The 26,784-nt window shown below is 37.9% G+C and overlaps 1 protein-coding gene across 1 annotated transcript in view; it reads right to left on the reverse strand.

Moving 5' to 3' along the window:
* LOC131029425 (uncharacterized) overlaps positions 1–11,750 on the reverse strand; it is a 36,170-nt gene extending 24,420 nt beyond the window's left edge. The window contains exons 1-2 of the mRNA XM_057959898.1: positions 11,657–11,750; positions 231–498 (exon numbers count right to left, since the gene is read on the reverse strand). Of these exons, the coding sequence (XP_057815881.1) occupies positions 231–498; positions 11,657–11,750 (362 nt within the window). The remainder of the gene's footprint in view (positions 1–230; positions 499–11,656) is intronic.
* Between the last annotated feature and the right edge of the window lie 15,034 nt (positions 11,751–26,784).

Genomic DNA, 26,784 nt, shown 5'->3' on the forward strand with positions numbered 1-26,784 from the left:
ACGGCATGCAGGCCGAATTTTGATTTTTTATTAAAAAAATCTTCAAAAAAGAAATAAAAAAGGTTGGCGAATAGGGTTTTAAAAATTTTTTTTTTTTTGGGGGTTTAGGTTGGTGGGTACCGCAGGGTACCGGACTGACAGGCCTGCCGGACCTGTTAGTCCAGCCTCTACGGCCCCACCGATAGCCCCTCACTTCTTGGCCCCTGCCGACACTCCGGCTCCCTGCCTACTCCGGCCATCGGCTCCCTGCCGCCCCCGGCTCCTCGCCTCCGACCGCCGCCGCTACAGTGCCCTCGACAGACCTGCTCCCTGGCCGCCACCTACTCCTTGTGCTGCTCAGCTCCCTGGCCGCACTCAGCCCTGGCCGCCGCCTTCTCCCTGCACCGCTCAGCTCCCTGGCCACCGCTTGCTCCCCGGCTGCCACCTGTAGCCCACTGCTCCAGTGGCCCCCGCCCGTTTTTTTTTCAACCAACCATTGCCCAGCCACCGAAGTGCCACCTAGCCACCTTACCACCAAACAGCCACTAGACCTCCTTTTTGGCCTTTTCAAGGGGGAGTTTGGTTTTTTGGCTCTATCTTGGGCATACGGAGTCATTTTTTCAAAAATGAATAGGTGTCAGAAAGATGGTTCTAAGCCCGACCTCATGGTGTTGGTAATTTTTTCCAATTTTGTTGTTTGACTATGTTTTTTTCCAGTCAAAGTGAGGTCTAGTTTTTGCACTTCGGGAGCCATAGAATGAGCATCCGAACTCCGTTTTTCAAAAAAATTATATTTTTGGAAAGCGTGTGCTGCGTTCTTTCCAGCCATCTAAGTTTTATTTCTAGATTCGGCTTTGTGCATATTTTATTCATTTTTTTTCTTTTCAACACTCTGGTGGATATCGTGGTTGTTTGAGGTCCTAGGATCTCTTCTCTGAGTAGGATGTCTCTATTTGGTTCACGTTTCTATTTTCAGTCTTCTTATCATTGTAGCTTGTATTTATGCAAACGCACTGAGATAAAGTGCCATCATGCATTGTTTACTTAGGATCATGCACATCTTGTGCTTTGTTGTACATGCACTATTGATAAAGTGCCATGAGGGGGTTGATGTTTGCCTATTGTTTGCCATCTTCCTTTGTCTAGTGAGTGGTCCTTCCACGACATTCACCTCATGTTGTGTGTCAATTGAGTGTAATTTTTTCAGCACCTTTGATGTTCTTGGTTCTTCATCATGCAGTTCTTGTTGGCTATACTTTTTAGTATACCTATCCCTCTCCCTCTTCCACATTATGGGGAGGTTTATCTTGTTGGTTCTAATGCTTTCGTAGATCGATTGATCATCTCTTCAGGCTATGGTTTCTCATGCCATATGTATCTTTGAGTTTAGTATTTGCCTTGTTTGCAATCTGATTCGAGTAGTGTCATTTGAGGGCACTCATGCAGATTACAGTCTTCTCTACCTGGTCATGTTCTATTTTAGTGGAGGTTCTCCAGATCAGCAGTTATTTTTCGACAGAGTTTGCAGGTTCTTGATGCTTTAGTGATATTCTTTTCCATCTCTTTTTGGAGTAGAGTTTTGTTCCCACGTGGTTTTCTCTATTTCTCCAGTTCATAGAGATTTCATTGTATTTGGGTACCTGATCAGGCCTTGTTGCTGGGACCCATCTTTATTGCTTTCAGTAGCTGTTCTAGGTTTTAGCTTCTCCCTAAGTCTAGCTTAAGGGGGGGTGTTAGAGTATTTAGGTATTTACTTGATTAGTTAAACAATATTTGTTTAATTATTTAAGTTTCCTTTATCTCTTTTACACTTAAGCTAACTTTAGGTGCATATAATTAATTATTTTAATTAATTATTATGTGCAAACCTAGGTTTTCTCTTTTAGGGTTTCTTGACCTATTAAGGGTTGAGTTCTTTCTTTTCATTGTAAGAATCACATTACATATTTTTGTGAATATTGAGCTCTCTCTTTTTGAGCATATTCTCTGTGTATTTGTTTTTCTGTATTTTGCTTCCTTGCTTCTCCTTGTAACAGGTTTTTCAGCTTGCAGAGATTATTTGGGCTCCTGTGGTGTTGTATTTTCTCAACTCCTATAGCAACGTTTACCAAGATGCGTACATTTGGAGACTACAGATGAAATTGGTACGAAACTAGTTTCTTTCGGAAAATAAAAGACAGTCACATATGGAGTTAAAGATGGAAAAGATTTGAAGAGATGTGAGCTAGTGAAAAATGATATATGTGTAGCTAAATTTATGAAAATGTTTTAAGAGAAACTAGTTTATGAGTACATAATGCATACACATAGAGCTCGATGGTTAGATGAGCAATTCAAGTTATGTAAGGACACATATCCTCTTGGCACCATTGTCTCTATTGTTGATTTCGCTGAAAATTATACACTACAACCTCAAAATGAAGTGCAATCTATGTATTATCATTCTACATAAGTTGCTATTTTTTTACACACAACATTCATGCATGCAGATAATAGGACAGAGGAGGATAGAAAGGTTGTAAGAGAGTATCACTTCTACGTGAGTGGTGATCGTACTCATTCATCAGAGTTTGTACAAGGATGCTTTAAAGTTTTCTATGATAGTTTAAGGGAAAGAAACATACGATACAACATATTCTTCATTTCTCTAACCTTGTTGTTGCAACAAATATTCTTCATTTCTCTAACCTTGTTGTTTGTACAAGAATTCTGATGTTTGGTTGTTTGAGGACTTTGAAACACACAGACATATTCTTCATTTCTCTAACCTTGTTGTTGCAACAAATATTCATTTGAAGAAGTATCGTGGTAGACCTCATAACAAGATTTGATGGAAAGTTCATGAATCTGACCACAAGGCAATACTTGACACAATACAGGTTAGAGTCGATCGTGAAGGTTCACTTGATTGATTCTACGGTTCAGAGTAGAATGATTTTGAGAATTTTGTATATATCATCGACGAATTGTTCTATATTATTATTTTGTATAAATAAATGCACTTGAGCTGATTTTTACATGTTTAGGGGCATAATTTTGTATATTTAAATGGCAATGAGCTGATTTGTACATATGTGGATGCCAAATTTTGTATATTAAAATGGAAATGAGCTAAATCGCACATATTGTAATGCCAAATTTTGTATAAAAGCCCATGAGATGATTTGTAAGACATTTTTTTTAATATTCAAATAGCCAAGAGCTGATTTGACCACATTTAGAGGCAAATTTTTGAATAATATGTGACAATGTTTTGCGACTATTTTTTGTGTCAATGTTTTGTGACTATTTTTTGTGTTAATGTTTTGTGACTATGTTTTGAGTATATGTGATGTAATAAGGTCGATCATGAGAATTATTGATTCTTGTATAATCATGGAGAATTATTTGAGTCATTATTGGGTCATAGGGGTCATAGATTGAGTCTAGATACAATTTGAGTAAAAATTGTCATTATTATCAAAAAAATTGTCAAAAAAGTTGTCAAGCATCTTGTACATCGCACTGATAGGGTATGAATCTCGACATTCTAGCACTTTGGGATGAATGAGGGGGGCATTCCTAGTGTAAAAATGCCCACTCGGATGCACTCGTGACGCCAGTTTGTGCACACAACGAACCGAATCAATTCTAGCCAATCCTACAACTTTGCATTGCATGTAACTAAAGCTTTTTGCAGCAGGCAAAAAAATGCTACGAATTGAAAATGGCACCGAGTCATCAAAAACTGAGATAGGCCATTGTAGAGGAGCCTCGCATGACCCCACAGGCTATAATGGATCGATCATATGTGTCATGGATTGGAAGAAGTAGTCCATCAAAGTTTGAAATTTTTTTGGACTCAAGGTACTTGAGAGATCACATCGGTAGGGTATGACTCGACGTTTCAGTGCTTTGGGATGAAAAATAGGAGCATGCCTAGCGTAAACCTGCCCTCGCGGACATGCTTGTAATGTCGGTTTGTGCACATGACAAACTGAATCAATTCTAGCCAAGCCTGCAACTTTGCATTGCATGCAACTGACGCGTTTTGCAGTAGGCAAAAAAATGCTATCAATTGAAAATGGCACCGAGTCATCAAAAACTAAGATAGGACATTGTAGAGGAGCCTCACACGACACCACAGGCTCAAATAGATTGATCACATGTGTCCTAGATTGGAAGAAACAATCTGTCAAAGTTTGACAATTTTTGGACTTGGGGCAATTGAGAAATTGTGCTGGTAGGGTGTGACTCTCGACGTTCCGACACTTTGGGATGCATGATAGGAGCATTCCTATTGTAAAATTGCCCACCTAGATGCACTCATAATGTCAGTTTGTGCACACGATGAACCAAATCAATTCTAGCCAATCCTGCAACTTTGCATTGCATGCAACTAACGATTTTTGTAACATGCGAAAAGATGCTACCAATTGAAAATGGCACTAAGTTGTCAAAAAATGAGATAGGTCATTATAGAGGATCCTCACACAACCCCACAAGTTCAAATGGATCGATCATATGTGTCCTGGATTGAAAGAAACAGTTCGTCAAAGTTTGAAAATTTTTTGGACTCAGGGAACTTGAGAAATCACGTCGGTAGGGTATGACTCTCGACGTTTTGGCGCTTTGGGATGCATGAAAGGAGCATGCCTAGTGTAAAACTTCCCATCTAGACACGCTCATAACATCGGTTTGTGCACATGACAACCAAAATTTGACCATTGCGAGCGTGAGGGTGCTCTTGCACCAAACACATATTGTTGTTTATATTCATATTGTCGATTTTGTTGTTTATATTCATATTGTTGATTATATATGCAAATATTCATTTAAATTTATAAAAGGGAAGCCACCAAATACAGTGAATACACAATAATGAACTGAATACAAGGAGTTTTGTAGGGTTAATTAACATTTTAGAAATTTTATCAAATCATATTCCACGATTGTAATGTTTTATATCGTATATTTTTGTTGTTTATATTCATATTGTTGATTACATAAGCAAATGATTAATTAAATTTATAAAAGGACAGCCAAGAAATACAATGAATATAAAATAATGAACTCAGTACACATTTAGTGGATCAAATATCAATATTTATATATATCAAAAAAAGGGCATGTCTGCCAAGTCAATACAAGTATTACAAAAATGTGGCATATGCCATGTCCAAATCGATATACAATAAAAATGTAGAATATATCTACATGTATTGGTCATTCTATGACCAAAACTAACACTATATGATCCTAAACTTGTGGTGGATCATCAAAATTAAGCCTCTTCGATGCAGTACGTGGCTTTTGTAGATGGTTGCAAAACCACAATTCAAAAGCCAAGTTAGAATTCTTTTGTAGAAAATAGTTCACAATTAACAACATAACTATGCATTTAACTATAATTTCTTTGTAATTGAAATGTGGATTACCTTATCGGCTGATCTAGGAGCTAATGTCTGTTACTACTTATTATAGTTGCCATTAGTTTTATATCCAAAGTCATTCTACATAGTCTAGTCGGTATGCACAGAGCAGTCAGTTACAGAAGAAAGTAGTCACAGAGCCCAATATACACTGAGTTGTCTACTGAGTAATATTCTATGACTACCGAGTAGCAATAATGATACACCGAGTGAAACATTTTACCAGATTCATTGAACCTAGACACGTGTGGAAACGTGTTACAAGATTGAGGAACAAAGAACCATTATCACATTGGAAATTGCACTTCTAGGTTGTGTATGATTTTGAGGTCATCTATCCAATGAAATATTTTGTATAGTTATTCATTCGATAAATCATGTTTGTAAGATCGAAGCAATGAACCAAGATCACCGACATAAGAGATCTATTTATACAGCATGGATTGGGATCAGATAGATATAGAGGTATGTGTGTATGAGTGTGAAGACAAACATATGTGAAAAGAAAAATCATGGGAAAGTACTGAGTATTGAGACTGTCAGAGATACAGAGGTCACCGAGAAGGATTTTAGAGAATAGTCAAGGAACATAGTAAACAGAAGGGTTTATTGAGTTATTCTATGGGTTACTGAGGTATGCTATAAGCAAGGTAATCTCATTTTGAGCACATAGAATTTGCTATAACATTCCAGATGTAAAGTTGCAGATATTTGTAAAGATTTTATTGTAATATTTTGAAGTTGTAAGAGAAACCTTAACAGGGTAAAAGACTCTAACGAAGTCTATAAATTGTAAAGCCTTTAACCAGGTGCAACATTTAGAATAAGTGTTGTAAAATCCTTTAGCAAGGTAGATCTAACGATCTCGATACTCCTAACAGGGTAAGCTATCAGAAATAGCTAAACATGTAGCTCTAACCGAGCACTCTTTATTATTGCAATAGTCAAGTTGTGGGTGCCATCCCCACCCCATTTTTTCTCTCTAACCAAGAGTTTCTGCGTAACCAAAATATATGTGTTATGGAGTGAATCATGTATGATTGTTATTTATTTGTTTTAGCTTTATGTTATGTTACAGCAGGTTTTGGTTTATGCATAACAGTAAATATATTGTTAAAGAAAAGTTTTAAAGTATTGATTCACCCCTCCCCTCTCAGTACATTAGCTTTCCATATTGGGCCTAATAATGTCTTCTCTCTCCTCTCCTTGTCACGCTTAGGAGTTTTCTTGAAGACATACTTAAAAGGCTCCATGTTATGGTGGTACCACGAAGGGGTCTATTGTAGATTAAATGTACAATTAATATAATGTACTAACATAAATATATCAAAAACACTTAAAAACTATAATATAGAGAACAATGACATACCTGTGCCTGAGATGCTTCTCCAATAGACTGAGGATGGCTCACCATTGATGGAGAAACTATCGCTATTACCTATACAAAAAATGATCAAAGATTAAATACAATTAATATAATGATAAGTATTGTAGGTTAAAAACAATTAATGTAATATATCAAATAAAAGTGTATCAGATCCTGTGCATGGAGGAGGGCTCGCCATTGATGAAACAACTATGGATATTTCCTATATGAAAACATTATAAGATTATAAAATATCACAAGTTCACATATATGCATGCATATAATCATGAAATCAAGAAAATAAAGTAGAGATACATACCTTTTCCCTCTCTTGATCCACGGGCGAATCAAGTGCATTCAACAAATCCACATAGCTCAATGGCCATTGTACATGTAAAATAGATAAAAAACACTAATCAATCTACAAACCCCAACTAATACTTGATTTCAACATTTTCAAACAATTGTACAACTAAAAATGTGTTCAATTACCTTCTTCCCACGTTTTGGCATCTTTGAGGAATTCTTTTTCTTAGGATGAGGCCTAGACATAGAGGGGGTACCCTAAAAAAATAAAATTAACATGAGATATTAGTACAGATAATATATTAAATATAAATTAAAAAATTTAAAATGAAATGACTTGCATATTCCATCAAAACAATACATAAAAAGGGTTGTACAAAATATGATACTGTATAGCCTTGTAGGCCAAAATCAATTGCTGAGAGCATGATGTCATCAATTTGGGACATTTGGTCCCTTGTCAACACCTACAAACCAAAAATTGGACCAAGCATTAAAGATAGTTAGTATAACTTGTAATATTTTTGAATTCAAAGTGTATGGTTCTATTTTAACATGTTACAAAATTTATACCTCAGGCATCGAAGTTGCGGCTGTACTAACTTGGGGAGGAGTATGGGATACTGCTGCTGCATCCTTAAATGCGTATTATTTGTCTTAATTTAAATTGATGTATAAATGAAAATTCATTTATGTAATTATAAATTTAAAGTGAATGATAAATAAAATGCTATGAATTAAAATCAACACACCTGTGTCTGTCGTTGATGGGCAAACACCATGTCCATCAACTCATTTGTTAGCACGAAATCCTCAGCCATGCGAACCTGACATCTACTCCCACAAATCATGCACAGATGAGATGTGGATCTATTTGCACCAGCCACATCATCTATCCCTGATCATATGCCCGGGAAACTGACACACATATGTTGAATGGGGTCTCTATCGCCACCTCGAGCAACTAATGGCTCATCATCTAGTACAATAGGGTGTGCTAACGACCTCCCATGTTGGATGATGGCACCAGTCAAAGTTCTGGCTTCCTGAAGAGTCTGTAGCTCCATCAAATCTTTCACCTCTACTAGGACAGCATGATGCACCTTGGGTTTGGGTGTTAGGGGGCGAAGACTCTTCGGGGCTAATTGCCTATGGGCTCTAGGTCTATCTTGGGGAGAGCCGCCACCTCTACCATGGAACTCTCTCATGTCAAAATAGTTTGGCCGCACATTGAGCACAAACTCACAGTATACTTTTCTCAAAAAATACAATGGCACCTCATAATTATTACAAGGTGGATCATCAAAGACCATCCACCACCTCTGCCAAAAAAGATTCTTCATCTGCACATTGGTACACCAATGTATGGAAACCTATTTGCATTAAGAGGTAACAATTGACCAATTTTAGGATCAACAAAAAGGGCACATATTTCTTGTTTACTAATATTTTGTTTTTGACTCCCTTGTATGATAACCCTTCAGCATAGAATTGATGACACCTATGCCTAAAGTTTCCCCATTTGGTAATTTGTGTGGAAACAACTATGGCACCACTACCTAATTTTTATAGGCTAGTGGCAAGGGATTTATGATTCTCAAGTTTGGATGTTTTCAATTTATCAATCAGTCTATTGATTTTACACGTATTTACCCTAATTGATTAATTAATTGCTCTTGTGTTTTAGGTGTGAGATCAAAAGGAGGCATTGAGGGTGTATCTTGTGGGTGTTTAGGAGGTGCATTTTGTTGTTCTTGTTGTGGATTAGAAGAATCTGGTTTTTGAAATAAAAAAAGAAGACCTAATCAAAATTAATTAAATTAAATTTAAAACGTAAAACAAATTGAACAAACGGTAAAGAAAGACAAAAATTAACAAAAACTAACCTTGATCCATAATGTTTGGAGGAGAAATGTGGCACCCAGTTCGCAATTTGGAGGAGAAATATGGCACCTCATTCGTGGTTTGGCAGAGAAAATGAAGAAAAAATATAGAAAAAACGTGGCTGTCACGGGAAAATAAGACCCAATTTTTTTTTTAAAACTTTTTTTGACAGGTACCACATATGCGGTCCTTTATGGCTTATTGGCACGTATGCGCTAATTTTCCTATAAGTAGCACATATGCGCTCATTTTCCTAAAGGTAGCGCATACACGCTACTTTTCCTAAAAGCAACGTGTACGCGCTACCTTTTCTAGGCTCGGGAACAACGAACCTAAGCACGTACACGGTGATTTCAAATTTTATAACCGCGTACGCGCTACTTGTTTTTCCATGGTTTTTTTGGGTGGTGTCCACTTTTCTGACCACCATCTTTGTGCACATACCAGAGTATGGTTTCATGTTGTTTCCATGTATTTGTATGAGCTTCATTTTGATTCATATTCATGCTTTAGATCACTTTGCATCATGGATTTAGAGCATTTACTTTGTCAATTATAAGCAATTAGGGTTTACTCTCTTGGGTTGCTCTAGATTGTTTGCTTTCATTTTAGGATCTTGCACACACAAAAGGTTCTAGAACACACATTTTGAGTACATTATGTTGGTAATTGTCACTCATTCGATTTCTTATGTTGTCATTGATGGCAACATTGGCAACATATTTTGGTTGACTGGCATCCAACAAACACTTCATCGACATCAAGGATTTTAAGGTAATCGACAAACTAGGTACTGGTATGGGAAGCCGACATCACTTGGAGATCCGGCAAAGGGTAGTATCTGGCAAAGAATTTTATAATTCATATTTATTTGTAATGAGCCAACATGTAATATCATTTTGTATGTAAGTCGACATATGGCATAAATGTTTGTAAGGGTATATAAGTTAGTCTATTAGGTCATCTAAGATATAACATTAGAGATAAGATCTAACATGTGAAGTTTATGTATGTGAGATCATTTGTATGTGGAAGCAATATTCTGTAATGATCTATAGATGATTTCTAAGGTACTCACAAGGTGCATGTTATTTCGGCAAGGGTTTAGGGTTTAAGAACCGGAATAGTCAGAGCCTTAACCAAAACTCAATCAGGCATAGCAGATGCATTATATGAGTTTAGTTTTGTTGTTTTGTATCAGAAAGTGATTGTAGTCAGTGAGATTCTTTGTGATGAGCAGTGTTCTCTAGGTAGTGTGCCTTTCTGCATGTGTAGGCCCCTATTATATGTAATATCTCTTCATATGGCTAGTGAATTGATATTGTGGGTCACAAATCCCACCATGGTTTTTCCACATATAAATTCTATGTGTTATGGTCTTGATTTATGTGCTTGCATTATTTGTTTTAGTTACATGTATTTATGTTTACCTGTTGATGAATGAATGTCTTGATAAGGCTAAAATCTTATATTTCAGTAAAACACTGATTCACCACCCCCTCTCTGTGTTCTTGGATTCCAATAATTGGTATCAGAGCTTTGTGCCTCGAAGGAAGCCTAACAGCTTTAGGCAGATCCTAAATCCAGAATCTAAAATCCATGGAGATGTGTTTAAGGTAGCAACTTGAAGTTGCTCTTGAAGATTTTGAAGCTTAAAAAGTTAAGAACATAAAGCTGGAAGATGAAATTAGATCTACTAAAGAATTCATTATCACTCTACAAGAAAAGATATTAAATGCTCAAGCCAAAATAAAGGAACTGTGGGAACAATTGCAAGGTCAAGATGATGAAGAAAAGGACACTCTAAAGAACCTATGTCAGAAGTTGAGTCAAGAAAATGAAGTTATCAAGAATGAAACACAAGCCCTAACTATGGGAATGGCAAAAGAAATTAAAGACAAAGAAAAAGGAAGAAGACCTTGCTAGATCACTAAAGGATAGATCTGAAGAATGCATCAGGTTAGTTCATGGAAATGATGTGTTGAGAACGGAATTAGTGCAATTCCAAAACAATGAACAAGAACTTGAAAGACATATGACAATCCTAAGAGATGATCTAACTATTGCAAATGAGTATAAGGACAAATTGAAGGCTAGTTCAACACAACTTAATGAATTATTGGAGAGCCAAAGGCAAAATAAAGACTCCAGAGGACTTGGATTTGAACAAGGTCAGAGCTCCCATACTGCAAATGAAGATCAGACATCTGGTATGCATAATGATTAGAACAACTGGAACCAAAAGACACCGGTGAGGCAGTTCAATGCTCACAAATTTAATGGTAGATGCTTTGTTTGTAATAAATTTGGTCATATGGCTAGACAATCTAGAAGTAGAGAAAATCAGAATTATAACTTTGTCCCCAGTCAATGTTCAAAATGCAATAAGTATAGTCATAAGACAAAAGACTGCAGAATGAATGTAAAATGTCATGCATGTGGAAAGTTTGGACACATGGCTAATTAGTGCAGGTCAAGCAATTATTCTCGATATAGAAAAGCAATTCAAATGAACAATGTTACATGCTATGCATGCAACAAGATTGGACACATAGCCAAGTTTTGTAGAAGCAAAATCCACTAGTTAGCAATGATGGATCAAATGATAAGGGAAAGCAAAAGATCAATGAGATCCTGTATGATCATACCAAGAGATGGGTCAGGAAGTCAGATGATCAATTGGGAGGTTAAACTGCTCCGGTTACTCAACCGACATAGCAGAATGTTTCTGCATCAGCAGGAAGCTCATTCAGCAACTGAGGCAGATGCTTTAGGGGTAGGCAAATTTCATTGAAATCTTGCATATTCCCCGAGAAAGAGATCTGGAAGGAAGTTTTAGACATCTGAAAAGTTTATTTGGCATATATATGTTGAATCGAGATCCGATATGTCTCGCTGGAAGGCATTTATGTCGATAGCGAATTAGGGTTTTTCGAAGGATAAAAGGAATAATTCACTTCAGTATGTTCACCTTGCATTCAGAGCAAGTCAAAGGCGATTTGGAAAGATCATAAGCAACCATCAGAGATTTCAACTGCATTCAAAGGAGATATCTAGGGTTTGTCACCGACGACTATTTCCAGGTATTTTTTGCAATTTAGTCATTCGATATGGAGGCTGGTTCTTCTTTTGTCCCTACTTTCATTGCAAATCCCACTGTAGTAGAGGTTAAGGACAGTCTGAGAGCAATATTCAAGAGATGCCCACATATTGCAACTCTGTATGATTCATTCGACACTTTTTCAAGGGTTCCTAGAGTTGTTATCTATGTTGAGGGTGTTAGAGCTTACATCCATTGCAATCTATAGGACTTGGGAACAACTAAGATCAAATCAATGTATATATCCAAACTGTTGAATGACTCTGGAATCATCAAGCCCAAATTCAAACATATTGTAGACCTAGGGTTAATCAGAATCTTGGATATTCCTAAGTTTGAGGATGAAATAATTAGGTACGTACTAAGTAGAGTTCATGGTGAATTTATTTCGTTGGATAGACCCATAAGATCACCAAGGAAGCAATCAGGGCCATCACCAGCTTACCTCAGATAGGTCAAAAACTAGAGAAGAAGATATCAAATGATCAGATCAACAAGCTCACAGGTGCAGCCTCTAATAATTGGTCAATGAGAGTCAGTACCATTACTGACAAAGATGTGAAATTCATCAGCATGATTATAGGTTACAAGGTAACCCAATCTAACTGACTTAACTCTGTTTCTAACTCTTGCATTTTTGCTACATATCAAAAGTTGAAGAAGGATGAAAAGTATGATCTATGTGAATGGATGAAAGAGGAGTTGATTCTGAACTTAGGCAAGATCAAGGGAGGAAAGAAAGGAGTTTTCTGGTATGGAAATCTATTAGTGCACTTAATGCTTTTCTTTTTGAATGAGATTCCAGGTTTGGGAAAAAGGCAATGGGCCTTCGATATACTGGTAGGCAGGAAGATTAAGGGTGATATCACTAGTTTGGGAAATCGAAGAGATGAAAAAGTTTGGGGGTACTTCTAATCATTTCAGAAATCCATGAAGTCAAAGGAAAGAATTCCAAAGCACATGGTTGAGAAATACTCAACTGAAATCTGTTTCATGGTGAAAAAGGATGAAACTCTTATGGAAGTTGTGATACCTCGAAAGATATGGATTGAGGAAATGGGTTATGAGGTAGATGCAAGCATTTTGGATGCATATGCTAGGATGCTTATAGATACACTGACAGATAAATCTAAAAAATCTTTTGGAACTACTAAGCAAAAAGAACTTGAAGTTAAAACTGAATTTAATCAGAAGAAGAGAGAGAGGTAGCGAAGGAAAGTTAGTCAATTTGTTGAACAGATCTCAAAAGACATTCAAAATATTATTGATGCCTCATCAGCCAAAGAAGTCAAGAAGAGGAAACAACTTGAATCTCTCATTGCACCAATTACTTCAGATATTGAGACTGAGGATGAAATTCCTCTATCTTTCAAGAGGATGTAGAGAAAAAAGGTAGAAGACCCAAAGGAGAAAGCTGAGAAGACAAGGAAGCAAACGGCAAGGAAGGTAACCATTAAGATATTGCCAAGTCAGCTAGCTAAAAGGAAGCCTACTCAGAAGAAAAGGATAGTGAAAGAAACTCCTGCATCATCTGACAAGAAGAAGAAAGAAGACATAGATGAAGCTATTGAAACCGATAATGTAACTATAATTCCACCTATGTCTTCTGTTGAGTTAATAGATGAGATAACAAAGGATGGTATGTTAAAGAACATTCAACATTATTATGAACATTTGGATGATAATGGGCAAAAATAATTTGAGGAAGCAGTTTTGTTATACTTGGACATATATAAGAAGGCTTTATTGGAGATTGCAAAGAAAATACCGATACAATTATATAATAATCTAAATGCTAGAAGATTATTTGCTATGGAGGAAGACCGACACATAAAGATTCAAGCATTATTAACTAATTGTGGTTCAATTACCCTAGAGGAGATGGATAGGTGTCTTGAGACAGCTAATATAACAATTTTCAGAAGCATGCACATGACAGCTAGCCTTATGGCTAGTAGAGTCAAAGAAATAATCAGTGAAACCAATGAGGCATGGGTTAAATTCTTTACATCACCGAAAGCTAATCCTAAGTATGATACTTCAGACATCCCAATTGATGGAAAAGGCAAATGTGTAGTGGATAGCCCATCCACAATTTTGAAAGATGCCAAGGAATTAAATGCAGAATCTCTGGCAGAAGTAAATATACAGAATAAAGAGGAGATACAAGTAGAAAAGGCTAGTGTACAAAATCAACAGGTTATAGATGTTGAGGACAATTTTCCTTCAGAACAGAATGAATAGGTTGTGGATACAACAAATGTGGAACTGACAGTAACAGATGTTGCACCTAGTGGCAAAGCCACTGGTGCAAAAGAAGATGATATAGGAGAAATCAATCTGGAAGAGAAAGTTAAAGAGAAAAATCAGGAAGGAGAGAAGGAAAAGGAAGTTCAGGCTGAGATAAGTGTTTTTGCACCATCTTCAAAGAAAAAGGGAGAGGAATCTGACAGAGAACCGACAACCAGGACTACATTATTGGCAATTACCACTACAAGTGCTAAGCAAAAGAGCATAATAGAGATGAGTTCAACCGAACTCATGATGATTGCAACTCATAAAATGATCAAGGAAGGGACTGAGGAAAAGCAAATAATTGATCATTCCATTCAAAATTTTCTCCAGTTAGTCCCAGAATGCCAATTTGATAAGGGAGAAAGTCCATTCGGCAAGCTCAAGATGTTGATAGAGCATATCTCAAAGGAATTTTAATCACTGCAATAGATCTCTAACCGGCATGCTCTGAGCCAGTTTGCTCAGGCCAAGAGGGCCACTTTTAATCAGTCGATTGAATCAGATAAGGTAAAAATAGCTAATAGATTGAAAATGATAGATGTGATGAATACTAAGAGGGGGGTGAATTAGTATACAAATAAATACTGAACTTAAACACTTAAACAATTTAGCTATAAACTGATATAACAGTTTTACCAATAAACTAGTTAACAGAAATGCAAACCAAACAGCAAAGAAGGCATTCACCCACAGAAGCACAATCACCATAACATAAGATATTTTGACGTGGAAACCCAAATGGGAAAAACCATGGTGAGATGAAACTCACAAGTAACTATCTGCTGAATAGTAACCAGACTGGTTAAGGTCATACAATGTTCTTTACCATAACAAATCCTGTTAGGAATCTCAATATCTGTTAGGAGATAAGTCCGATTAAAGACTACCTTGTGAGAGGATTTCAGATCCACAGATTTGAACCACCTTGTTAGAGTATTTACAAAGGCTTTTCTGGGCCTACCCAGTCAAGGGTTTCAGACTTGTCGAAGATGTGAGTAATCAACAAGTGAATGATCTAGCAAATAGCACAGTTTGCTTGGTTAGATCCATGATAGCTCATTGCTAATGCATTTTAGCATTACTTCCACACCAAAAACCCTAATAGCTACCACACCTAAAACCCTAGACATGATGTCCTTATAAAGGAATCTAATTTCATGCCGGTCCAATAGGATCACATTGCAAGTTTCTAGGTTCATTGCATCTAGACATATTTGATAACACGACACAAAATCACCGTCAAAGTGTTGGTGGATGGTAACTCATCACAAACAACCAGGTGGTAACTCATCATAGAGTATTATTGATTCATACAACTTTACCGATTACCGGTTGGTAAATACCAGTTCAAAAATTAAACCGATTACCGGTTATCAAAACTGAAGACTGGGAAAAAGATAACTGTCGCTTCAGTTCCTTCATACCACTTGAGATCCTCGAACCACTTGAGGTCTTCATACCGCTTGGGATCGCTAAACACTTTCTGCAAAACACTGATAGTCTAAAGACTATAATACATAATACCGGTTTGGAACAAATACCGGTTGAGCATAACTCATACATACAAAAAGTGATCTCAAAGCAAGTGTGTGTCCATCAATGACAATCACAACAACATCATCAAAAATGCCAACAATCTCCCCCTTTGGCATTGATGGCAACACTTAGGAAAATTTTTGACATCTAAGTGTTTTACAACAAAAATATGCCATAATCAAAATTACTCCCCCTAAGCATATACACTACCCCTTTTGTAGAAAATACAATGTATACTACTCCCTTACAGAGATAAACATGAAAGTATACATAACATGCATCAAAATATTAAATATAGAATACTACTCCCCCTTTGCCAACAATGACAAAGTACAGCTAAATAACCTCTGTTTCCATTATCGTTAAAAGAGTTTATGACAATAAAGAGTGAAACTTGTCAAAAACTGATTTAAAGTCCTACATAAATGTCTTCATGGATAAAGACCATGACTCAAGCAATGAGCTAGCAACCTCACTTTCCATTTACATCTGGAAAACCTGTTCCTCCATGGCATCCAAGGTACTCATCTCTTGAGTGACCGTTAAGGCATCCAGATTGAGATGGCATTTCTGAAGTATTTGCAGTCTTGGTAGTAGAACCGGTTGAAGTTCCTACAAATCTCGTGTCTAGTTGTTGATCTCTAACTCTATTCTTGCATTATGGAGTTGAAACCAGTGAACAGTTTGCCCAAATGTGGTGAAGGAATCATAGGGTGTCTTGAAGGTACTTATGAATGTCTGCAAATCAATTTGCAGTTTGTCTTTCTGAGCAAGCACATCGTCACAAAATAGATGGGTTTAACATATCTTACTAAGCAGTAGATTCCCCTCATCTAGAACTTCTTTTATGTCCTTCTGTGCTTTCTGTAGATCGGACTAGAGCTCATTTAACTTCTTTACCAAAGCAGTGTTTAGAGCCTTTTGATGCTTCTTTTTTGCATTGGCTTCAGCAATATCTTCCAGACATTGCACTTGGTCCTCTACAACTGTGCATAGGAGCTTCAATTGAGCTAGAGAGGAATCGGTACTTGGGAGATTGGTACCGGGAATCAAACTGGTGAGAGTTTCCACTGCAGCTTGAGTCACATCTTCCTCCTTTTTGCTCCTTAGTGCTTCCAATCTCTCTTGAGAAAGCTTAATGCTTTGCAGTAGCTCAGTTTCATTTGTAGACTAGAGGTCAATGGGACTGGTGATGTCAGTCGGTTTAGCTTTACCACCGGTTGCCTTAGGGGTCTCTACATGTACACTCTTTGTCGCTTCCTCCTTTTCCTTGGCTTTTTACTTATCTTCTTCTGCCTTCTTCTGTTCCTCAACTTCTTTCTTTCTTTTATCTTCTTCCTTCTTCCTTTCTTCTTCTTTCCGCTTCTCTTCTTCTTTCCTCTCCTCTTCCTTCTTATTCTCCTCTTCCTGTTTCTTCTCCTCTTCCTTCTTCTTCTTCTCCTCTTCCTGTTTCTTGTCTTCTTCCTTCTTCTTCTTCTCCTCTTCCTGTTTCTTCTCTTCTTCCTTCTTCTTCTTCTCCTCTTCCTGTTTTCTCTTCTCCTCTTCTTGTTTCTTCTCCTCTTCTTTTCTCTTCTCTTCCTCTTTTCTCTTCTCCTCTTCATTTCTCTTCTCCTCATCCTTTTGCTTCTTCTCTTCCTCCTTTCTCTTTTCCTCATCCTATTTATCCTATCCTATCATTTCTATTGGTGTATCCGGAGTAACATCTTCACCGTCCAAAGCATCAACATCAATAGGGTCCATTTTCTCAGTGACCTGTTCTCCTTCACTGTTATACACCTCATCCGGTTTTGCAATTTTTGGTTCTTGTTCAACCTTCTTGTTAGCTTTAGACACTTGGTGCAATCTCAGAGCTGCCTTGGCATGAGAGTGGGTATCTTTCACCACTTCAAGGACTTTCCCTTCTAGCAACAAGAGTCTCCTTCTCATGAAGAAGAGGCCTTTATATTTTTCAATAACTACATACAGTTCTGAATTAGACACATCGCGAAAATATTGAGCAAATATTTCCTCTCTTATTTCCTGTTCCTTTTCTATGGCAATGCACCATTTTTTATCTAAAGAATTGTATAAAGAATCTAGTGTCACGGATTTAATTTCTGATGGCAACCGGTCATTAATACATAAATATTGAATGACTTCCTGTTCTACTTCCTCCTTCTCATTGTCATTGAAATCATCAAAAAAATCTACTAAATCACTCAACACTTTTGTCCTAATATTCTTGATAGTTCTTTGACAATGTGTCAAAGGTTTTTAGGAGGAAATATCAATATTTATCGGTGTTGATGATGCCGGTTCATTGCTGGTTGTCCTTGTCTTCTTCCTTGTTTGCCTAGTCTTCTTAGGCTATTCTTCAGATTCAGTGTCCTTTGAGTTTGGTGTGTGCAACTTCTGGTTTCTTCTTTGCTGGTGACCGCTTGGTCACTTTAGGACTTGCTGAAGTAACTGGTGCAGATACAAATGGTTCTACCTTTCCTTTCTTCACAGAGGGCTCCTCAACTAGTGTAACCCTTTCCAGATAGGTGTCGGTTCTCTTCATCTTAGGATCAAGCGATGAGGCAAGTAGGGTATAAGCATACCCCTCTAGCATGTCATACATCACCTCATAACCCATAGGCTCCACTTCTTCCTTTCTGGGCTAAACAACCTCCATTATGCACTCATCTACTTTGATGATAAAGCAGATGTCCTCTTCATATGTCTTGATAATATCACCAGATATTATTACCCTTTAGCTCATCTTGAGTCTGAACTCATCAAAGTATTTGTTCAGGATGTTAAGATAACCGGTTCCAACCGCTTGAAGACTTTCCCTGATTTGCTTTGTAACCGGTTGGTCTGCAGACCACTGAATATCATGGAATCCTGGAAAGTAGCCTTGGAAGTAAAAGAACAATCTGACCAATAGTTGTCCGAATTTAAATCTCAAGGCATTGTCTTGTTTAATTGACTTCAGGTTCACCAGAAGTTTCCTTTGCATATAGGTGCATAAATCAAATGAGGCATCTTCCATGATCATCCTGTAGCCCGCATTTACCGTTGCAGCAGAGACAGAGTTGATCTTGCTAGCATAGAATGTCCGGTAACTTGTCATCATGCAGGCATACTTGACTAGATCGTCTTTGATGGTATTGATGGTCATTCCTCATTGGTCACTCACAGAACCAGTGAGCTTGGTCATTTCAGTCTTGTTGATCTTCCTTAGGGTTGACACTTCTCCAACATTACGAAAACCAGTGACAACATGAATCGCTTCCGATGTGATGTCATGTGTCCGCTCTAAATACATTTTGTCACCGTGCACTCTTCTTAGAATGATGCGGATGTGATCATCTGTGAATTATTCAAGGAAATAGACTGCATTGTGAAGATTCTTCTTTTCCAGTATGCTGTATTCTGGTTTGATCTTCAATTTTATAGTCAATATAATCCGAAATACCTTCCTCAACTATAACACTAGTAGTTATTTGGGATACGGCATTATATTTTTCCTTCCGTTGGATGAAATCAACTAAATCAATGGGTGCACTAGAACTAGAGTGTGATGCAGAAGCCATTGATAAATAGAGTGTATGCGGGAAAAGCGGGTCGATAGAACTCAATATGTGAAAATATTCCAAAAGACTTGTCCACACACACACACAGGACTTCTTGGTGCAAGCTATGGAGTAATGAAGTATCACTCAGCTTCCCAAGGTGGGTCCCATGGTTCTCTATCTTACAATGTCCCTCAAACCAATTTTTTTCCTCTCAGATCACTGAGCAAAATGGTTTAGGGATGGCAAATGTAAGAACGAATGATGCTTTGATAGATTTTAGAATGAAATGCATCCTAAGCTATGCATGATCTTAGAAATGCAATAAACTAGATGATAAGATTGACAAGGTTAGTATGAGTACTATCCTAACATGATATATTTAGTCTATGATTGAGCTAAATGATAAAGAAAATATTCTAAACATGCATATTTAGACTAATTCCTGATTTCAAAGAGGCTAAAATGATGAGCATAAAAATGCTATGTGAAAACTTTGAATGTATTTGAGCATAAGTGTGATACTACAAATTTGGAGGATGATTTAAAATGGAGGAATGAGAGCTCTATTTATAGCAAAAACAGGGCAATGGATGGTTAGGATTGAAAGAGTTGATCAAAGGTTGAGTTTGAAAGTTGGGGATCCATGTTTACAATTTGCACCAACGAAATGGTGACAAGTGTCAACATAGGGTTGGGTTGAGAAAAGGGTTTGGAGGCATTAAATGCCTGAGAAGATCTTATGGTTATCTAGAGATAAGGGTTAAGCTTAAGTTAGGCTTACCCATTGGATTAAGAGTTAATCCAAGGATAAACCCTTGTGCAAATGATTAAGAGATAATCATGGTCAAAGCATTAAAGGCTTGATGAGACCCTTGGGTTGGATGAAGGTTAAGTTAGGCAAAAAGTCTCTAACCATGTAAGAGGGTTGAATTAACCATTAATGGTTTGGGAGACTTTGGGGATATTAAGTGGTTGAAGATTTGAAGCCTTTAATGGTTATCAAAGACTTTAAGGTTTTGAGAAGTGACCTCCCCTTGCTTAGGGATGTGACAAAGTTTAGAAGTGATTAGAAGAGTCTAGAAGGGATTAGAAATAGGTTTTAGAATGCAAGTGGGAGATGTAGAAAATGCAAGTGGATGGAGGGATAATAGGATTTAATTGAAATAAAGTTAATTTAATTCAATTTGGTTGTAATTTGGGGAAATTAAATAAATTAGATTTATTCAATTTAGGATAACTATTTAATTAAATTTGAATTTAATTAAAAGTGGATAGGGGGGTTTTAATTCAATAAAATGATTTATTCATTAAATGGGTATGGTGAATTTGATTTAAATAAATTGAGTAATTTACTTAATTAAATAGAGGAATGCGGGTAATTTAATTAAATTGGATTTAATTAAATAGAGAAATGAACATAAAATATTCATTTAGGAATATGGTCATTTTTATACGTCTACATTTTGCCCCTCTTTGAAGTGACGTGTGTGCACATGTTATTTCAAAGAAAATGATGCATTATCATAATTTATGATTAAATGTCATTTATGTGTCGCTCTTTTGATTTGCAAGTCGTGCCCTGGATTTGATTTGATGTGTGATGCCCCAGATTCGATATTTGATGGTGTTGCCCCCTCGGGAGATGAATCAATATTTTGAAAATTTTTGATTTAATGTGATGAGTTGTGTGTGGTGTGTAGGATTTTGTTGATGTAAAATGTGTGTAAATTGATTCATCTCCCAATAATGTACAGCGTATAGGGTATAGGGGAGACCGCGACCATAGTACATGTCCGTTTGGCTAACCCTAACTTCATTTTCCCTCCCATAAAAGAGGAAAAGTGGTTTAATTAGATTCATTTGTTCATTGTTGACTTTGGAGAAAGAGAATTTGGTCTGTAGAGAAAATGCCTATTCCATATTCCAGACACCATTTCGAGTGCGTTCAGAGGTACCGGAGACCTGTAGTGTATGGACCACTAGTAAGTCAACATTTTTGACCCTCTTTTGAGGTTTGATTTGGTCATTTTTAGTCGTTTTTTGATTTTTAAAAGTTGGTTTTAGCCTTTTAGCACGTCAAAGTCATAGATTAGTGCATACGAAGTTTTAGGTAGCGCATCAAGTCAAATTTTAGGGTTGTGTCCGAAATAAAATAGGGTAGTGCATAGGAAATATAGGTTAGCGCATAGACTTAAAATAGTGCATGGCGATAGTCGGGTAGCGCGTCAGGTCAGCAAGTTAGCACGTAGGGTAGACCTCGCGCATAGGGTAGTTCAGGTGGCCCATGGGGGGAAGATTAAGCACGTAGAGTCAGTCTAGCGCATTGGGTGAATAGATTAGCGTGTAGGAAAAACAGCCTAGCGCGTGGGCGAATTTTAGCGCAGCGGGAGTCTGTTTTAGCGCATCTGGAAAAAATTTGCAAGATGAGGTGGTTTGTAAATTTGTTGCGTTGTGTTGTCATGATTTTATGGATTTGTCCAATATGAGTGTCCATATAACTTGTTTGGATTTGCGATATTTCAAGTTATGTATAGATATCAATGTGGTGTTTTGATTAAAATATGATTTATTTGTGTACCCTGTTTCAAGTTCAATGTGTGAAGCCTGATTTGTGTTACAAGCTGATTAGGGTTGGAAACTTGAGTTGTGTTACAAGCTGATATGGGTGGGAAACTTGAGTTGTTTTACAAGTTTATGTGATTGTGGAGACTTGAGTTGTGTTACAAGTTTTGATATGGTTTTTGAGAACTTGAGTTGTGTTACAAGTTGATATGAAATGATAGGATTTTGAACTTGATGTAGATGAGAAAATTGTTTCATGTTGTTGATGTGAGTTTTATTTTGATATCTTTGTTTTGATGTGGAAACTGATATTGGATTTGTTGTGCTTGTTTGACAGGAGCGATTGGGTGTGGTGTAGTCGCGGGAGAGATTTCCGAGACCGTGGACACTGATACCGCAGTTGACTCAGGCCGACCTCGATATTATTGAGAGATGCGGTTTGACGTCCCTTTTGGATATGCCTCAGTTCACTGTGAACTGGGGGCTACTGACAGCACTTGCAGAGAGGTGGCACAGCGATACAAACACCTTTCATTTTGCTATTGGAGAGATGACAGTCACACCAGAGGACTGTTACAGGATCCTACGGATTCCCATAGTAGGTGCACTACTACCGTATGAGCAGTCAGAGGAGGGTGGTACAGAGGCTCTTCACCACATCTTCCACGATGAGATAGACTGTGGTTATGAGATCCCGTGGCAGGAGTTCTTAGACCTAGATTATGCACCCCTTCCATTTGTACTAACAGGGTTCATTGGTGGATTCCTTTGTCCTGATCGTAGGTCAAAGGGATTCTTTGTGGGATGGGGGCTGGTATTGGAGGAGATGGTCACACAGGGCTAGAGGTTTTCATGGGGATCAGCTATGCTGGCCCATCTGTACGGGGGCTTACATGAGGTGGTATACCTTGGTTACGGTAGTTTGTCAGCTGACGTGACACTGTTACAAGTATGGTGCTGGGAGCACATTCCAGCTACGAGGCCATTAGCAGACAGAGATAGGCCCGTGGGAGCGGCATATGCTTATGGATACAGGGGTCTAGTTGTCCAGTGGAAGCTGGGCAAACTAGAGCATTGGAGGAGAGTGTTAGATGATATTGATACGATCACATGGCGACCGTATACAGGATGCAAGGTGTAGGTGGAGGATGGGCTAGAGATGCCCTTTGTATTTATGACTAGATATTTGATCGGGAGGACCCCTTTTGTGATAGAGAGGTTTGTGGTGACCCGAGTTTTGAGACAGTTTGGGCGCCAACAGGGTATTCCACAAGGAGCTTGCCTATATGCACGGCATAGGTAGGATGTAGCTGATTGGGACCCGACCATTGATAACGCAGTGGCGGTGGAGGAGTTTGTCGGGTTGGCGGGGCAGATATGGGATTATGCCCCAGAGATTCTAGATGCGGGCATGATGGATGAGTTCGCTAGATTGTTTGCTGTGCGGACGGTGGCCAGGATATCTGATCCGGAGGAAATGTGGCCAGCTTTTGATTTTGATGATGAGGAGGGAGAGGGAGATGATGATGATGATGGAGGAGGAGGAGGATGAGGGAGAGGAGTCAGAGGGAGAGGAGTCAAAGGGAGGAGAGGAGATAGGGGTGTGGAGAGAGCGGTGAGACAGGGGGTGATAGACAGGGGGAGAGGTGGATTGGCTATTGGAGCCGGTGGAGAGGGGAGAGTGGGGGAGGTGCTAGCTATAGTGGGGGATACTGATGAGGTGAGGCGACCAGTGCAGAGGAGGAGGACGGATGTGCTCCCACCTCCAACACCAAGGACATGCAGAGTGGGAGGGGTTGCCCCTGCACAGGTACCACTATGGGTTTGGGTCCCTACACATGTTGAGGATGCACAAATTTGGACCCTTCAGGTGACTGTACAGCAGCTGCAGGCACAGGTTTTGACATATCAACGATAGATTGCGCAGTTGACTACTGAGTGAGATACGGAGATAGAGCAGAGAGGGTGAGCGGAGGAGTTGGTATCTAGTATGTAGAGAGCAGCGGCAAGTGGTCCGATGAGAGACACCTTGAGAGAGCTAGCATTGAGAGCTTAGGAGGCGGAGTACTATCGGCGGCACTATGAGGTGGTGGTGCCCAGGGATCGTCGGGTACAGAGCTTTGCACAATCGAGATCCAGTCGATCTCGAGATACTGGGTCGCAGTCCGAGAGCCGAGGTGTGACTGGGCCACCGAGACAAGACCTTCCTGGAGATCCAAGGGCGGGGACATCTGGAGCTAGAACATCTCCGTCAGGGGATAGTCATACTTGAGAGACGTGGTCTCTCTTGTATTTTTTATCATTGTATTCCTTGTACTGGACATAGTGTTGATACATTTTGATCATTTTTGAGATATATATATATACGACACCATTTTCTTTGATCATGTGGTGTGTTATATGGATGGATGTGCTTATGTGCTCTTTTCGTTTATGTGATGATGATGCAATGCTTAAATATATGATATAATGTATGATGCAGGATGTATGTTTTTATATGTTGTGAGATGTATCTTGAAAATGAGATGTATGATTTGATATGCAACTAAATGTAAAATGATATGCAACTATTTGTAAAATGATATGTAACTATGTTAAAATGATATGCAATTAATTGTAAAATGATATGCAGCTATTTTTAAATGATATGCAGCTAGTTGTATGATATGTAGCTATGTTTTTGGTAGCATCCTCATTCTGTATTTGCCATCCCTGTATAACCACATGTTGTTTGCTTTAATTGTAGGTATCATCATTGAGCATTGATTTGTTTAGGATATGTTGAAAATTTATACAAGCACAATGGTATAATTGAACCATAATGACCTGAGAAAAATTTACATGATTTTTGATTTTGCAAGATAGCACAAGCGTCAAGGTATAATTGAACCAGGAAGACCAGAGTGCGTATTGCATAAACATACAAGAGTTAACCTTTGTCCCATACAAATTCAAAATTTCCTCAGTGATATGCCACTTGATTTCTTCATAGGACAAACTTGCATGGTAAAAGACTTCACTCACAGATAGAAGACAAATAAAACATCACATTCCTCTCTTGCTTCTCTAGTCGTAAGACATCCTTGAGTCACTTAGGAGATATGATAAGGAAAAATTAACAACCATAAGTAAGCATGCATGCTATTTGGAATGTATTCTTGTCAATTAAAACATCTTGCAAATAGATCTTTGTTTAGTTGAAATTAGTTCAAGTCTGTGATGTTTAGCCTTCTCGCATTGTCGTTTGACATTTGTTAGTTGTTTTGATCCTTGTTGTCTTGCTACATTTTTTGTTTGATGTTGAAAATTTTGAAGGCGAAAGGCCCCCAGTGAGGTCAGGATTTTGCCCCTTGTTGTTGATACTAATTTGATATGGATATGTACACTGATCACCTAGCCATGGTGGGATATTATTTGGATAATTGTTTCAGATAAACCAAGGACAATGACTACACTAAGTATGTCTAAGATTGATAAGCATTTGTGAATTTCTGGTGATGCCTCAGATGGGTGGATATGATATGTACAATATGATTTGTGAAACATGTATTTCCATCAATTGATAAACATAAGGCTTACTATAATAAAATCTAGCAGTCATACTAATTGATGTCATTGTTATGATTTGGTTGATGATTGATAAGAATGTCTGGTTTCAAAGAGTGAGTACCCCATATAAGACCGATCTGTCTAGTTTCGAGTGTACCTATCCTTGTATAAGACATGTTGATGTTGATGTTGATAGATGGATTGATTATCAAGACTTGATGATTGATAGGAATGTCTGGTTTCAAAGAGTGAGTACCCCGTATAAGACCGATCTGTCTGGTTTCGAGTGTACCTATCCCTGTGTAAGACATGTTTGATGTTGATGTTGATTTCGAGTAATGAATTGATTAACAAGAAATGTGATTAGTTTGATTGCAGACTTTGAGGGTTTTCCTATTGTTGATCTGATTTGATGGATGGTCCATGTGTTCATGCTTTGATTTTTTTTTATTTTGTTGATTTTTAGTTTTTGGATATTTTGATTTTTTTGAGTTTTTGGATATTTTGATTTTTTAAAGTTTTTGGATTAGAAGAAAGATGTATTTCGTTGCCCCAATGTATATCAAGACAAGGAATGGATGAATGGATGACTGAACCATTGAGGTGGAAATGGATTTTTTTTTTTTTTTTTGTCCATAGTTTTGATCAAGATCAAGGATGGAAAAGGGGATTGGATAGAGATAGGATATGGATAGCACTAGATGATGGAAGCAATGAATAGATAGGATAGATAGATATGAACTAGAGTGAAGCAAGATTTTAGAAAGAATTGGATGATAGAAGAAATGAATAGATAGGATAAGCGATATGGATTAGAGTGAAGCAAGATTGTAGAAATAATTGGATGATAGAAGATATGAATAGATAGGATAAGGGATATGGATTAGAGGACATGGGAGATATGGTAGGAAGAATAGGGTGGATGAACTTTTCCCCCAAGCCTAGAGGTTTCCATTTGCAAAAAGGTGATATGTAAGATTGTCATAGTATTTAGCACCATCTGAATAAGTGTTCTTGAACTTTTCAAAGATAGAGACCCAACCCACACTTAGAACCTCTGGAAATTTCAACTGAACATTTCTAGCAACTAGGAAGTAGACTCAAAAGGGAATAAGAATCCCAAACTGGATCAAGGTACTTAGTCTTTGATTACCCATGTGTGTGCAAGTGGGTTCATTTTGGCTCATATGATCATTGTAATCTTCAGAATCCAGCATGGCTAGCTACATGAGTTACCTTGACTTCAAAAGCATCCTG

Source organism: Cryptomeria japonica, chromosome 4 (assembly GCF_030272615.1).
Source record: "Cryptomeria japonica chromosome 4, Sugi_1.0, whole genome shotgun sequence".
Taxonomy (NCBI): domain Eukaryota; kingdom Viridiplantae; phylum Streptophyta; class Pinopsida; order Cupressales; family Cupressaceae; genus Cryptomeria; species Cryptomeria japonica.